Source organism: Canis lupus, chromosome 34, assembly GCF_003254725.2.
Source record: "Canis lupus dingo isolate Sandy chromosome 34, ASM325472v2, whole genome shotgun sequence".
NCBI classification, from domain to species: domain Eukaryota; kingdom Metazoa; phylum Chordata; class Mammalia; order Carnivora; family Canidae; genus Canis; species Canis lupus.
The window spans coordinates 18403882-18418905 of NC_064276.1; the positions used below are offsets into that span (position 1 = coordinate 18403882).

At 38.5% G+C, this 15024-nt stretch overlaps 2 protein-coding genes across 7 annotated transcripts in view; one reads left to right on the forward strand and one right to left on the reverse strand.

Moving 5' to 3' along the window:
- Nucleotides 1-15024, forward strand: part of MAP3K13 (mitogen-activated protein kinase kinase kinase 13) — a 430364-nt gene that overhangs the window by 328525 nt on the left and 86815 nt on the right. The window lies entirely within an intron of this gene.
- Nucleotides 1-15024, reverse strand: part of IGF2BP2 (insulin like growth factor 2 mRNA binding protein 2) — a 155061-nt gene that overhangs the window by 37913 nt on the left and 102124 nt on the right. For 5 of the 6 annotated variants that reach the window (XM_025451412.3, XM_025451414.3, XM_025451415.3 and 2 more), the window contains 2 exons: nt 4031-4079; nt 2880-2931 (listed from right to left, as the gene is read on the reverse strand). In XM_025451412.3, the coding sequence (XP_025307197.1) occupies nt 2880-2931; nt 4031-4079 (101 nt within the window). Of the gene's footprint in view, nt 1-1029; nt 1396-2879; nt 2932-4030; nt 4080-15024 lie in introns of those variants that run through there. The other variant, XM_025451416.3, reaches the window with a different exon arrangement.

Below are 15024 nucleotides of genomic sequence, written 5' to 3' on the forward strand. Positions count from 1 at the left end.
GTGTTGCAAAAAATCACCTTTACTGCAAACATCATTTGATTTATGTTGTTTTATGAATTACTCTTTAGGCCAAAGTCATGAAAGAAAAATAACTGGGTAACAGAACATAACGCTTAACGCATATTTTTCAGATTATTTTCTTAGAAGTATATATCAATTTATTGTACTACCGCCAAGGTATGAGTTTTAATGTTATGTTCTGCCTTTATTTTTAAATAACTGTATATATGAATAAAATAATAAAAGGTATTTTAATTCTTCATTCATTCTTAGAGTTGAATTAATATTTTTGTTTCCCTTTGACTGAGCTCCATGACGGTGTGAGTTAAATCTAATAATTGTATATAATAAATAAAGAAAACTGACAATTATAACTTACTTGGCTGAAGGAGAGAACTCTAAGAGTGACTAAATACTAAACTCTTGTGAGCTGGCTTACTCTGGTTCATAACTGCTTGCCTCTTCTTCTAAAGTCAGAAGTTAAAAATAAATTTAAAAGGCAAGATAAAGCTTTCTCAATCCAAGCCAGATAAAGGTAATTCCCAAATCCCGGTTTTCCCAAAACAAGTAGCCATGACTAAATCAGATCCTCCCTTTAAAAAACTTGTAAGCTATTGGGAGACTTGGAGTTAACAACAGGAAGTTAATGATAATTCAAGAAAACCATGATAAAGCTGCTTTCCAAAGTAATAATAAAACCCTGTAGTGTAGGGATTCCTAATCCTAGATCCGTGTTAGGGCTTTAGGAATTCTATATAAACTCACACCCCCACCCCCACCCCGACCAAAGATTCAAATGTGTGGATATATGAATTCCTCTGGTTTATAATTTCCATAAGACTCTCAAAGAGGTTAAAGGCCAGGGCTCAAAATACTGTGTATTCGATAACCTCTGAGTAGCTGCAGCCTTCACAGGGAAGGGATGTACAGTCTTCAGAAAGGAGATGCCCCTGAGATTTACATGTCATAAATGCTGAGCCCAGCCTGGCTCTGCCCGGGAGTGTTCTTGCTGCCCTAATTCACACTTACCCAGAGAAGTCCTCATAGTGCAAAACAGGGGATGAGCAGCCCACAACCGTCCTCTCTCAGTGCTGACACACAGAATGTACAGAGGGTTCCTATTTGCTGCTTTCTAGTGCTCCAGATGAGGCTGTCGACTCCCAGAAAGGGAGAAAGGGTTTGGACCTCCTGAATAAATCTATCCACTAGGATGCTCAGATTCTCAGATTCTGTTCTCACTTCTTAGTCATATTCTCTGTTATTCAAAGACACTTGTCTTCAGGAAATCAGACAGTTCTGCGATTCTGGAAAGAACTGAGCTCCATTCAAATAATTTATTTCGCTGGACATAAAAACTCTAAAAAGTTTCTTAAAACTCTACTGAAAATGTTTTCCTGCTGAATCAGGAATCACCTATGAAACAAAACAAAACAGAAAACCCAACACTTCTATCCTGTAGTTGTGAGGCAGCTGGAAACTGGGTGGTCTCCAGGGCACAGGTGCGCTAAGAGTTGTAAACTGCCCTGGGGACCTGAAATAATTCTTCCTTGCATGGCATTGTCCTGAATTTATAACATGGTCTTAGCTAGTAACTTTTACAGGTTCATGTCTGTGAGGCCATCTTGCCTACTACATCCAATCCTTATTAGAATGTCTTCTTTTCCATGTTGAGGGAAATAACAAGAACTGAGAAATAGAATCCTTGTAAATCATGTCTTCTTTCTGAGCTCTTTCCCTTCACCTTTGGGCATGGGCAGTCAGCAGCATGAAATTGAATAATAATATTTTTAATATTCATGGAGTGGAGAACATCTGAATAATTACTACTTAAAAATGATTATTATACTGGCAGATAGAACAGATTGCATGTAAGAAAATGGGTTCGCTGTGATTAGTTCCAAGTGAACCTTAGCCTTGAGATCATACAGGACTCCATTGTCTACAAATATTTATACAGGTTCTCTCTGGGTGCCACAGCTATTTAGTGATACAGAAAGAAGTAGACATTATTCTCCCCATTTTATACAGGTGGAAACTCAGTCAGTGAGGGTAAGTGACTTTCCCAAGGGCTCATAGTCAGTAAATGACCTAATTCACATTCTTCTTTATTGCATGTTACTGCTTGTTACATCAGGCCAAAGAAAAATAATCTTTATTGCATGTTATCGCCTGTCATATCAGGAGCCTAGAATCTACTTTTCTGGGACTCTTGCAGAGCAACATAAGATATCAGCTTCTTTAAAAAAAGTATCTTTTTTTTTTTTTTTTAAATCATAGCATTTCATGTTTTAGATGATAAAAGTGAGAGCAGCAGAAAGAAGAGTATATATTTTCTGTGGATTTCCAAAACTTCCTAAATCTGTGGCTCTCAAACTTGAGTACACACAAAAATCACTTGGGGGTGCTTGTTTAAAATACAGATTCATGAACTTTTGCCCCAAAGAGTCTTACTTTGTAGGTCTATGGTGAGCCCCAGGGATCTGCATTTTCATAAGTATCATGGGCGCTTCTGGTATAGGAGTCCTCTTCCTTGAGAAACACTCAATCTAAGATATTAGGGATCTGTTGTTCTTAGCCAGGAAGAGGAAAACTGTAACAACGTAAATTCAATTACTTCCAAGTGAATTAAGCTTACCTCAGCTTGATAGTGTTTTGTCTGCACATTAACAGAGTATTAAAAAACCAACCTGTAAGTCATATTCCTTAAAAAAACAAATTATACAGATATGGATAAAAAGATTTGACTATCTCTCATATGCAGAGGAAGCCTGTTTAAAAGGAATTTGAATTTACTATTTCTCTTTGGAGTTGACCCAGCCTACAAGAAATAACTAATAATCCCCCTCAAAATTCAAGAGGCTAATTTCCTCACTTATTACCTTGTTCTACATTCTCCACTGTCCCATACTGAGCCAAAAGTCCATCCAGCACCTGAAATTTAAAAAAAGCTTCAATGTCAGAATGGGAAGACAAGATCACACACACACACACACACACACACACACACAAATGGTTTAGTGTATTTTCCAACAAATGAAATAAAACAAAGTAAGGATAGTTATAGGAATAATCTAAATAAATTGATACCTCAGGTCTTCCAACAAAACAGAACTGAATAAATATATGGGACTTGTATTTGCTTATTGGCTCTCAAGTAATCTGTTCACTGGGGTAACACAGCAGGATTTCAGTCTTAGTAAATGTTAACAATCACATTCATCGTGATGGTTGGAACACATTGCTTTTGAAATGACAAGGAGAATAAAATACAAGGCTCATTTGTCCTTCTTGGAAGTTTTAAGCATTCTTCCTTCTGTTTTTCTCTAGAGATCTCCTTATTTTACAAAGCAATGGGATATATATATTTGAACTGTTTCATAATAAAGCTTTTTTTTTTAAGTAATAAAAATGTCAGACAAAACATTGTTTCCTTTAGGGCTGTTTTGATTTTGTTTCATTTGGAAAGAAACATTGGGGCAGTTTGTTTTTAAATAGTGCAATAAAGCTACTCCTTGAATTTTATCTTTTTAAATTTTAAGGTTGCTATTTTATAAGTTTTACAACTCTGAAACTATATCTTAACTACTATTCACTGCAAAACTAATTCAAAATAAACAAAAACCTAGTCTAACACCCTTCTATTTTTACTGGGTTTCCACTGATTTTTTTTCCAAAATCATAATTTGGAAAAGTAAAAATCTTTTACAAAATCGTGAGATAAAAATCACAAACCAGGTATACATTTAGTTTCAGAGTTTGTTGCTGCTTGGTGCTGGAGAAGACAGAACGGGGGGCTCAAAGCATACACCTTGCCCAACAAAAGGGACAAACCCTAAAGTTATGGCAGATCACATACTTTAGGATATTGAAAAAGGAAGAGAGAAAACACTGGGGCCTTGTGGGAAAGGACTTGAGGACCTCTAATTCCTCAGGGAACTAACAGAGGGAGAGATGTTTTGTTGGCCTATTATAAAGTAAGGTGAGGGTAGAGAGCAGGAAGACAGTAAATATGCAGGTGACACTGGCTTACCTCCCACTGCAGGTGAGGAGGGATGTTTCGGATCTGAATTTTTCTGCTCCTGTCAAAATGAAAGCTCAGACTGTAACACTTTCTCCAGGACACAGACTTCAGCAAATAATAAAAACAGGTTTAAGACCAGAGTTTGAGTTCACTTCTCACTGTATTTACTGAGGCATCAGCAAGAGATTCCAGCTGTGACTCGTAAGCATCATGTTTTAAGGGTTTCAGTTACTTTGGGGAAAAAAGTGAAGAAAAAAACCTAACAAGTCTGAATACGGTTAAAAAAAAATGTTTAAATGCAGACATGCCTTTCTAATTTCTTGCCAAAGAAGTTAGAATTTAAATTCCCATATAGATTCTAATTACAGAATTTTAACATCCTCCCCAAAATATATGGTCCTGCAACTGACCCTACCCCAAAAGAGACCTCAGCTCAAATATGATAGCTGAACTCACATATATAGTGGATTTAAACAAGATCAGATTTAGCTCACCCCTTACCTAATACAAAACTTCCTTTCAAAAATTACTTTTTATCTTTAAATAAGTAATACACTATTAAAAAATTAGAACACCATAAAAAGGCATATTTTTATATGCATCCCCTTCCCTCACCAGAAATAAACACTTTTACTTATTGCTCATGTATCCTTCAGTTTCTTTACGCAAATAATAGTGAATACAAATTCTTATTTCTCCTCTTTTCTTACAGAAATATTTGGATATTAATTGTAGAAACAAGCTCTCTGTATGCTGGTTATTTTTTTTCCACCTTAACAGTAACATCCTGGAGATCTTCCCAAATTGGCAGATAGAGAGCATCCTCATTCTATTTTGTGTTACCTGGATGTACCAAAGTCCATCATCTCCTGTTGATGGACTTTTGGGCCTTCTCCTGCCTTTCTAGTCAGAGGATTTTTCTGTTTTGCTGAGACATCCTGCTAGTCTGATAATTTTGAGTTAGATTGTTTCTTTTTTTTTAATGTAAACATTAAAGTTATGTGGAAAAAAAGAATAGGATAAGAATTTTTTTTCTATCTTTTAAGAACATGTTAGATTCTGGAAGGAAAACAGAGCAGCATTTAAATATTAGAGAGGTCATTTTAATGGATGGACTTGACATTCAATTCCCCTAAATATCTATTTGAGGGTGTTGCAAGAGAAAGGGTATGATGGCCAAAGTACCTGCCATTACTTGTTCTTTCCTTCTGGTATCAGAGGTACCAAATAGTGGCAACACACCGCCACATCTTTTTTCATGCCTTTAATTTTGGCAATAGCTCCAGAAAAAAATGTTACAATTCATGCAGAGAGGAAAAGAGAGAGGAAACATGGAAACAAACAATGAAGTAAATCAGGGGCTCCAGTTTTCTCAGATTGTTTTTATTGAATGCAAGGAGGGGCCATCCTAGATCCTATACAGTACTTCTAATTTATTTTTAAGAATGAGAAGGCATTCGTGCTTTACTATAGGGCTCCTTCAATGACAATACAAGCCAGTCTATAGAACCTTTCATCTTGTCTCAGGATAGGAAGGAGGAAAAAGAACCAAGAACTAATTTTTACCTCTATGCTATGAAGCCTTTTTTCTGACACTGCCTTTGGCAATAGTTCATAATAAAACTGCTGACACCATCCCATGTAGAGGCTACATGGAATGTTCCACTGAAGATGTCACAAGCCTAGCTATTTATAGAAAAGGCATCAGAATTTGCAAGAAATTGAATATTTCTAAAGAAAAATATTTTTATCTCCAAATATAAACATTGATTCTAAATGCTAACTAAGAATTTACTGGTATAAGTCTTATTGGAAGAAACCCATGTATGAACACAAAGTTTTGGAAAAAAGATAGCTACTATAGCATTGTATGTTATGACAAAGACTGCAAATAATCTAAAATCTACCAACAGGGCAAGAATAAATAAATCATCAGATAGTCACAAGATGGAACATTATACAGCTGTACAAATGAATGAAGTAGGGATGCCTGGCTGTCTCAGTCAGTAGAGCATCCAACTCTCGATCTCGGGGTTGAAAGTTTGGGTGTAGAGATTACTTAAAGAAATGAAGTAAACACGTGGACATGGTCATTAGGAAACTCTCCAAGGCATGCTGTTATAAGAAGAGAGCTAATTATACATTAGGCTGACCCTGTTTTTTAAGTGCTCTATACATACTACATGTTATTAAATGTGTGTGCTTTGCAAATACATTAAAAAGGTAGCAGCTGGGATCCCTGGGTGGCGCAGCGGTTTGGTGCCTGCCTTTGGCCCAGGGCACGATCCTGGAGACCCGGGATCGAATCCCACATCGGGCTTCCGGTGCATGGAGCCTGCTTCTCCCTCTCCCTCTGCCTATGTCTCTGCCTCCCTCTCTCTCTCTCTCTCTCTCTCTGTGACTATCATAAATAAATAAAAAATTAAAAAAAAAAAAGGTAGCAGCTACAAGAGGTTGGTGAAAGGGGGAATAAATGCACGTATTTTAGCTACCTCTGTCATTTTTTTTTTTAATGAGAATGTATTCATGTCTTACTTGCTTTAAAAATTAACAATTAAAATTCTTACTAAGGCTACTTTAATGAATACACAAGATTTATTTTTGAAAAGTACGCTAGAATCTACTAAAAAAAAAAGAACAAAAAAAAAAAAAAACACCTGACTTCTTCCATAATTAGGTTAGGTATTCTTGAAATCTTATTTAACAAAATATTAATTTATTTAGCCAACTCTGTTTCTAATGTGTAAGCTGTCAAACTCTGCCCAGGTGTAGATTATCCCAAATCCTAACTAAATGGGTCCAAAATAATAACGTTTCCCTGTAACATCTCATGTAAGAGAATGCACATCAAGCAATTAGTTCAGTAACTGCAATGTTTGTTAAGCAGGATTCCAGGAGAAATAGTCTCTAAAAAGTTGGTGTGTGGCATCTCTAATTTTAGATCAGTATGGAAAGGAAGAAAACAAACAGAACTAAAAAAGGATATCACTACAGGAGAAACAATTAAAATGATCCTTGGATCACTGGGAAGATTATCCTGAGCGATTATCTTTCAGGATCAGGATCAATCAGGACCTGGGAATTCTGCTAACTTCCAAGGCACCATCTGGATGCTGTGCCTCCTTCTGGGGATCCTCGGATGCCCATTTCCTTCTCACCAGAGAGGGACTTCCACATGCCCTTCAAATCCCACTCCCACATGCAAAGGCTTCCAAGGTATCTCCAGGCAGGACGGTCCCCTCTGCATCCTTCAGTTTTTGTAACAGTTCACTCTGCTATAATTATTTATCTGCTGGGGCTGTCCTGGTCCCCCATGAACCCTCTGCTAGATAGTAATTTCCTCAAGGACAGTCTCCTGGTGTACTAGTCTCCTGTCCAGCACAGGGCCAAGTATCTAGTATAAAAGGAGAGCATGGCACCCCATGGACTCGGAAAAGCATTCCCATTGCTGGCTGTAGCCTGCCTATGATGTGGATCCCCTGACCCCACCCTAGAAGGCCAATTCTTTTTTTTTTTAATTTTTTTTTTCATTTATTTATGATAGTCACAGAGAGAGAGAGAGAGAGAGAGAGGCAGAGACATAGGCAGAGGGAGAAGCAGGCTCCATGCACCGGGAGCCTGACGTGGGATTCGATCCCGGGTCTCCAGGATCACGCCCTGGGCCAAAGGCAGGCGCTAAACCGCTGCGCCACCCAGGGATCCCCGAAGGGCAACTCTTTATTTCTCCTTTGTCAGGTAGTCAAGAGAAGAGGGAGGAGTTCTTGTCCCTCTTTCCTTTAGAAAAGAAACAGTGTTAGGTTCAGTTTCAACCAACAAATGTAGATCTTTTTCTCTCTGAAATCCCTAAAAGTGTGCCCTGCTTTAAAAAGCCAAACTTACACAGTAACTCAGGAAAGGGACTGGTTTTAAGAAAATATTTTGTTCCTTAAAAAAAAAGGGAATAATCTCACAGTTCCTTTATTAAAAAAAAAACAAAAACAAAAACCCCCAAAAAACAAAAAACAAGCTTCTCTAAATATATGTAATGACATTTCTCATCCTCACTGCCCAGAAGCATTAGAGCAGTCTCCTAGTTGGCCCATTTTCTGACTGTACTCCCTCCTTGGCTGCCAGTGACTCTCTAAAACACAAGTATGGCTGGTTACTCCTGTCTTTTTTGATTCCCTGTCACCACATCCAAATTTTCTTTCATGACCCTGTTACTATCTTCCTCATCTCTACCTTGCCAACACCAAACTACCCAAACTTTGTGCACTTATCCCTTCATCAAAAGTAATTTGTTACACTTGCAGTTTATATGCAAGGTATCTGAGGTACAGATACCTCACTGTATTACAGTTTACATAATGTTTTCAGGGTCATCCATGTTGTAGTATGTATCAAAATTTTATGCTCTGCATTGTTTTTTTTTTTTAATTTAATTTGCCAACATATAACACCCGGTGTTCATCACATCACGTGCCCTCCTTAGTGCCTGTCACCCAGTTACCCACCTTCTTCTGCTGCAACTATCAGTTTGTTTCCCAGAATCAGGAGTCTCTCATGGTTGGTCTTCCTCTCTAATTTTTCCTCACTCAGTTTCCCACTCCCCCTTCCCTATGGTCTCTTTCATGATTTCTTATATTCCACATATGACTGAAACCATATGATAATTGACTTTCTCCAACTGACTTATTTTATTCAGCATAATACCCTCCAGTTCCATCCACATCGATGTAAATGGTAAGCATTCACCCTTTCTGATGGCTGAGTAATATTCCATTGTATATATGGTATATGGAGCTTTTTTTTTCTTAAAGATTCTATTTATTTATTCATGAGAGACACACAGAGAGAGGCAGAGACATAGGCAGAGGGAGAAGCAGGCTCCCTGTGGGGAGTAAGACGTGGGTGGAACTCGATCCCAGGACCCCGGGATCATGACCTGAGCCAAAGGCAGATGCTCAACCACTGAGCCACCTAGGCATCCCTATATGGAGCTTTTCAGCATCTAAGTGCCTCAGAATACTTCTTATATTATCTTAGTACTGTAGATGCCCAGAGGAAATAGAAAGTTCCAACTTAAGTGAATTTCAGATAAACTAGATGTCCATTGTTAGGAGTTTCAATTACCTGGCAGAAATTACTTCGTATGGTAGAATCTGTAGCTTAAAATAAGTGGCCAACCATTTGGGGAAATACAATCATATTTAATTGTCATGGAATTTCTGTGATTCTGAAGAATCATTTTACCTGTATTCAGAAAAAAAAAAAAAAGGAAGTAAAATACGTGTTTGCATGTGTGGAGGACGATGGCACAGTTTTTCAGGCATATGGTAATTAGCCACAAGTCTGATCAGCCACCTTGGAAACTCTAGTCCAAACCCTGACCATGATGAGGGCTTGAGCAGAGAACAAAATTAACAACTTGTGGGAATGCAGCTCATAAGATCTCAGGTTCCATTTGTAAGTTAGGCTGTCTAGGGACTGGAGGATCCCAGGTGAAGTGTGGACCAGAGAGGCAATCTAGGAGTAAAGAGGGTCCCTATGAAAGAGTCCTTTGGGGTTCAATGAGGGAGTCTACCTAGCTAGGTCCCATCTGTTTCAAAAGCAATTCTGGGTATCATCAGATGATACACAGTCCTCTCAGTGGAGGGAAATTAGAGCACCACGGAACGTGCATTATGTCTAAAGAGTGGCAAGGATGTTAATCAACTCCAAGGACTGCGGTAGAGCCAAGACTAAAACCGCCATGGTTCTTGTGTTGTCCTCCCCCACCAGTGTTACAGTCAGATTCCACTGTATCCCATGCACTCATTAGTATGGGTCTAAAACTTATACTTAAAACTTCTGACAGTCTGTAGAAGGGATAGTCTGCGCTAAATTGAACTAGGACCTACGGCTGCTCAGGGAAGTAAATGGATAACCAAGTCCAATCTTCTAGCCAACTGTCACTTAAATCCTCCCCTCAACTCCCTCTCTCTCTCTCTCTCTCTCTCTCTCACACACACACACACACACACACACACACACAAACACACACAGAGGTGGTGCACAGAAAATGATTAGGAGTCAACTAAACAAATTGTTTAGTTACTTTCTTTGATACAAAATTATTAAGAACAATTGCCTTTGCTTCTATGGGATCTAAAATAAATTTATTATAAATTATTAGAAAACCTAATGCTTTCAATATATAAACTGCTGAAAAATGAACAAAAAGAGGTTCTGGGATTTTTTTTAAGAAGAAAAATTATGTGATCAAAGTCTTTGTGAATATTAGTGGTACTATGGGTCAAATCATAAATCAGGTATTATTGTGGTGACCTACTGCAAAAGGTTTTGAGCCAGCAGAACTGCAGTTACAAACCTGGTAACTTCTTGGCTCTATAAACTCACATCCACAAACCATAAATTCCCCAGCAGCCCTAACATGCTCATGCTTCCTGAACATTCAAGGTCAGGAGCTCATGAATGTCCACTGCTTGAATGTGACAGAAAAGACAGTAGTGAATATGATTAAGCAGCAGCCTGAGACTCTGTAACTTATTTAATCTTCTATACCCTCTCAGTCTACCAGCTTATAAAAAAGGCCTTAACTTTTAAGAAGTTGCTAAGGCAATTCCAAATTTCCCTTTTGAGGAAAACACCAGGATTCTTAATTGTTGCTGAAAGAGGGAGAAAGGGGAAGAAAAGAATCAATGGGATGATTTATGATAATTAGATGTTCAGGAGAAGACTGGCCAGACTGCTACTCCTGGGCAAGATGGTGAAGTAATTCCCCTATTGGAAAGGGGTACAGTGAGTATAATTTGCATGAAAAGACCATTAAGTTTCATTTCAACTGCAGGATTCTACAAAACCTTTGGAACTGTAAGGTTAAAATAATCTCGTGTTAAAAGGAATCAGTATGGGGGTGCCTGGCTGGCTTGGTTGGTAGAACAAGTAACTCTTGATCTTGGGGTTGTGGGTTCACACCCCAAGTTGGGTGTAGAGATCACTCAAAAATAAAATCTTAAAAAAAAAAAAGCAATTAGCATGCTTGACTTTGTAGACTGAAACAACCATATATTGCTCTAGCAAAGAAGATAACCAGAATTCTCAGAGATTCAATATTTTAGCTTTTTAAAAAGGAAGTGTCTAACACTTTCTCTTCTTCTATTCATATTCAGTTTTTGGCAAAGGGACTCATTTTACCAGAATAGTGGTACACAGGAGAAGTATTTGAAGGAAGACAAAAAAAATCTAGTTATTTGGGGAAAAATTAACATTTTTCTTTGCCAAAAACTTCTTTAGGAAGTTAAAAAAAAATGCATACAGGAAAACTGTGACCATTCTTATCAAGGTCTGTTGTATACAATTCCCTATAGAGAATACCAACTTTCCCAATCTACCATCTCTCTCAATTCATTTTGTGACCTGACAAAGGAATAGTTTTAGCTTTAGTTTTACCAGAACTTCTCCATGTGCTTCACTGAACACTATTTCCTCCCTATCCAAGTTATTTTATTTAATGAAGTCTAATAAAGTTTTCAGAGGTTCACCCAAAATATTCATCAGTGTTTTTACCAGACCGCTTCTCCAAACCACCATTACGACTTACATTAATGTATGCTAAGCATCTCATTTAAGCCTTACCACTCGCACATGAAATAGGCATTGTTCACCTCAATTTTCAGATAAGTAAACTGAGAAGCTGATGAGTCCTCTGCCTGCATCTCACAGGTAGGGAGTGGTATTCTTTATTTGTGCTCAGCAATTTGAATCTTTGTTCTTAAAATGTCATTCTGAAATCGTCACTTCCCCAATAACAAATTTACACTTCATATGTATACTTCAGTTCAATGAATTTTGGACAAGATGTGCCCTATCAGGCAAATTCTAGGAAAATGGGTCTCATAAATGGACTTCTAGCCTTTCTCAAGGTCAATGTCATTATAGACTGATCAAAAACACCTCCTCTATGTAGGGTTGTTTTAAATACTTCACTTCACCATAGGGGCTCACTCTTTGCTCCTCAAAAAAATTTACTTACATATAAATGCCCTCTAGAGGGGGATAATAAAGGTATTACCTAGTCAATAACTTCACCAGGTCAGCTGACTCCTGGCTGACAGTCAGGCTCTCCTGGTGCAGGGTTGGGAGCTGTGCATACCTGCAAAGGCCTGGGGATGGGACTAATCTGCCTCACAGTTTTGCTTAGTACCACCGGCCTTAACCAGGGCTGTGCAGAGCCTCATGAGGCATGATTAAGTTTGAGAACCCTCTTCCAAATACAGACTGCTCTGTGGGGAAAGGTGGAGTGGATCCCAGACACGCAGACGAAGTTCTCAGGAGGCTAGAGCATTTATGTGTGCCAAAGTACAAACAGGCATTTGGACTCAAGACAGGGAGATTTTGAGAGGGCAGGCTGAGTCTTTGTCAACTAGAAATCTGCAAACCAACTTCCAGCTTTTTAAGGTCTAAACAGAGTTAAGAACTGAAAGGATTTTCTTTAATGTTCTTATTCTGCTGTGATGAAGATTCCAGTTAACAAAACCAAATTGTTTCTACAGAAGTGATTAGTTACTCTTCACAAGGCCCTCAACTCATTATCTATAATTAAGACTTAACTAGGGTAAAAATACATATTTACATATCATAATTTGAGCCAAGATAAATGATACATATAAACACGATGCAACACAAGTTATAATCTGAGTATATAAATGTTTGCCTTGTGTGGTGTATGGTAAACTCAAAATCATCTTTGTAAAGGCAAGGGGAGCCACATGCCTAGTCACCTACAACTGTGCCATCCTTCTTCCAGCATCTCTTCAACCCATTTTCAAATAATTGCTTTCTTTAGTTTTCCAAAGAGCACACAAATCTGTCCCCTTCCTTCCTTCCTACCTGGGCCTTTTTCATTTTTTGCCCTCCTCAGCCCAAGCAGTGTCTGGAACAGAGCAGGTGCTCAGCAATCAGCAAATTCACCAGAAGCATTTGTTGCTGACAGCTGGCTTCTTTTTCCTGGCTCACTCCATCCATATTCTGTCTTCCAACTATAAGAACATGTGCTTATTGAAGACAGTGACTGGTCTTCAACCAAGCCAATTTCTTTGACTCTAGTTTATGCTCATCAGCTCAATGCAATGTTGACCAAAAAAGACAGGAGAAGATATTTCCTAGCACAGTAGCCTCTACATACATTCCCTGTGATTAGATATAGTGACTCATGTAAAAGTTGTGTTTTTCCCCTTAAGACAAGAAGCATATCAGCATGCCTTGATTTACTGAAGAAACAGTTTCACAATGAACACAAAAATTCAAGCCAGAAGCTGTGAGTCCACAATGTTTGGGAATGGATGATAAACCAACATTTTACTTGTGAAAAGAAGGAATTATTCCCACCAGTTATAAAACTTTGATCTTATTCATTACAGTCATGATGATGATTAAGAAAAATTAAATGGGGATCCCTGGGCGGCTCAGCGGTTTAAGCGCCTGCCTTCGGCCCAGGGCATGATCCTGGAGTCCCGGGATCAAGTCCCACATTGGGCTCCCTGCATGGAGCCTGCTTCTCCCTCTGCCTGTGTCTCTGCCTCTCTCTCTTTCTGTGTCTCTCATAAATAAAAAAAGTCTTTAAAAAAAAAAAAAGAAAAATTAAATGCATCTCTACTACAGACCTAAATCTCAATAAGCAGGGTAGGAGAGGGTCGGCCAAATCACATACCCTCCCTCACAAAGGAACTCCTTTTCCTTGCTGTGCACATCAAGTAGTATTCACCATCTCACACAAGAGTAACATCTCACCTATACTGGGGGTTGCAGTGGTGTAAACAACCCAAACGTTCTGACAGAAGATTAAATATAGGACATTTTATCCAATTTTGGAGAACAAGATTTTTTTTTTTTTTAAGATTCATTTACTTATTTGAGAGAGAGAGAGAGAGAGAGAACAAGCAGGGGGGAAGGGGAGAAGCAGGATCTCCATCCAAGGACTCTGGGATCATGACCTGAGCCGAAAGCAGACACTTAACTGCCTGAGCCACCCAGGTGCCCCAAAACAGGGTGATTTCTAAGATTAAACTTAAAACTTTTCTAAATTTATTTAGCAAATGTGCACTAAACACCTCTTAAATAACAAGCATTTGTCTTAGGTTCTGGGGTATATCAGTAAACAAAACAAAAATGTCCTCATGCTGCTTATATTCTAGGGAGTAAAAAACACAGGGTAATATTGACCTCAGCAACCCTTAGAATCTGAATTTCAACAAAACAAAGTGCTTCAGAGTTAGTGCCTTGATCTTAATTAAATATTCAAGGAAAAGGGCTATCCCCGCTTTTTGCTAGCCTAAATATTTTATTTTTTATTATTTTTTTAGCTTAAATATTTTAGCTAGAAGCAAACCAAATATCTTTAAACACCTATTTCTGCACAGTATTCTTATAATGTAATTGCAGCTAGTGAATAGCATCATAGAGCCCCTGCTTCCAAGTGCCGTGGGGAAATTAAGGTTGGGGCAAATACTTTTGTAACAGCAGTGGAAAATGTGAACTGCCACAAAGAGGTTTTAGAGAAGCTTTACTCCCTACCCAGGGCCTATACCTGGCCCTACACCCCCTAAAGCTTTTTCTGCGATACAAAGGGGGGTACTCTGGAGAAAATGAAAAAGATCATGGGAGTGATGCCTGGGGTGGCTCAGTGGCTGAGCGTCTGCCTTTGGCTCAGGTCATGATCCCAGGGTCCTGGGATGGAGTCCTGCATCGGGCTCCCCACAGGGAGCCTGCTTCTCCCTCTGCCTATGTCTCTGCCTCTCTCTCTCTCTCTCTCTCTCTCTCTCTCTGTGTGTGTGTGTGTGTGTGTCTCATGAATAAATAAATAAAATCTTTAAAACAAAAAAAGATCATGAGAAAGTTATTTATCAAAATTGGGAAAGGAATCAGACAAACTTTTCACACAACATCAATAAAAAGATAAAAGCAAGGTCACAGGATGCAAAGAAAACAAAAGCAGTGCCCAATTGGTATCTCATAAAGTGCGA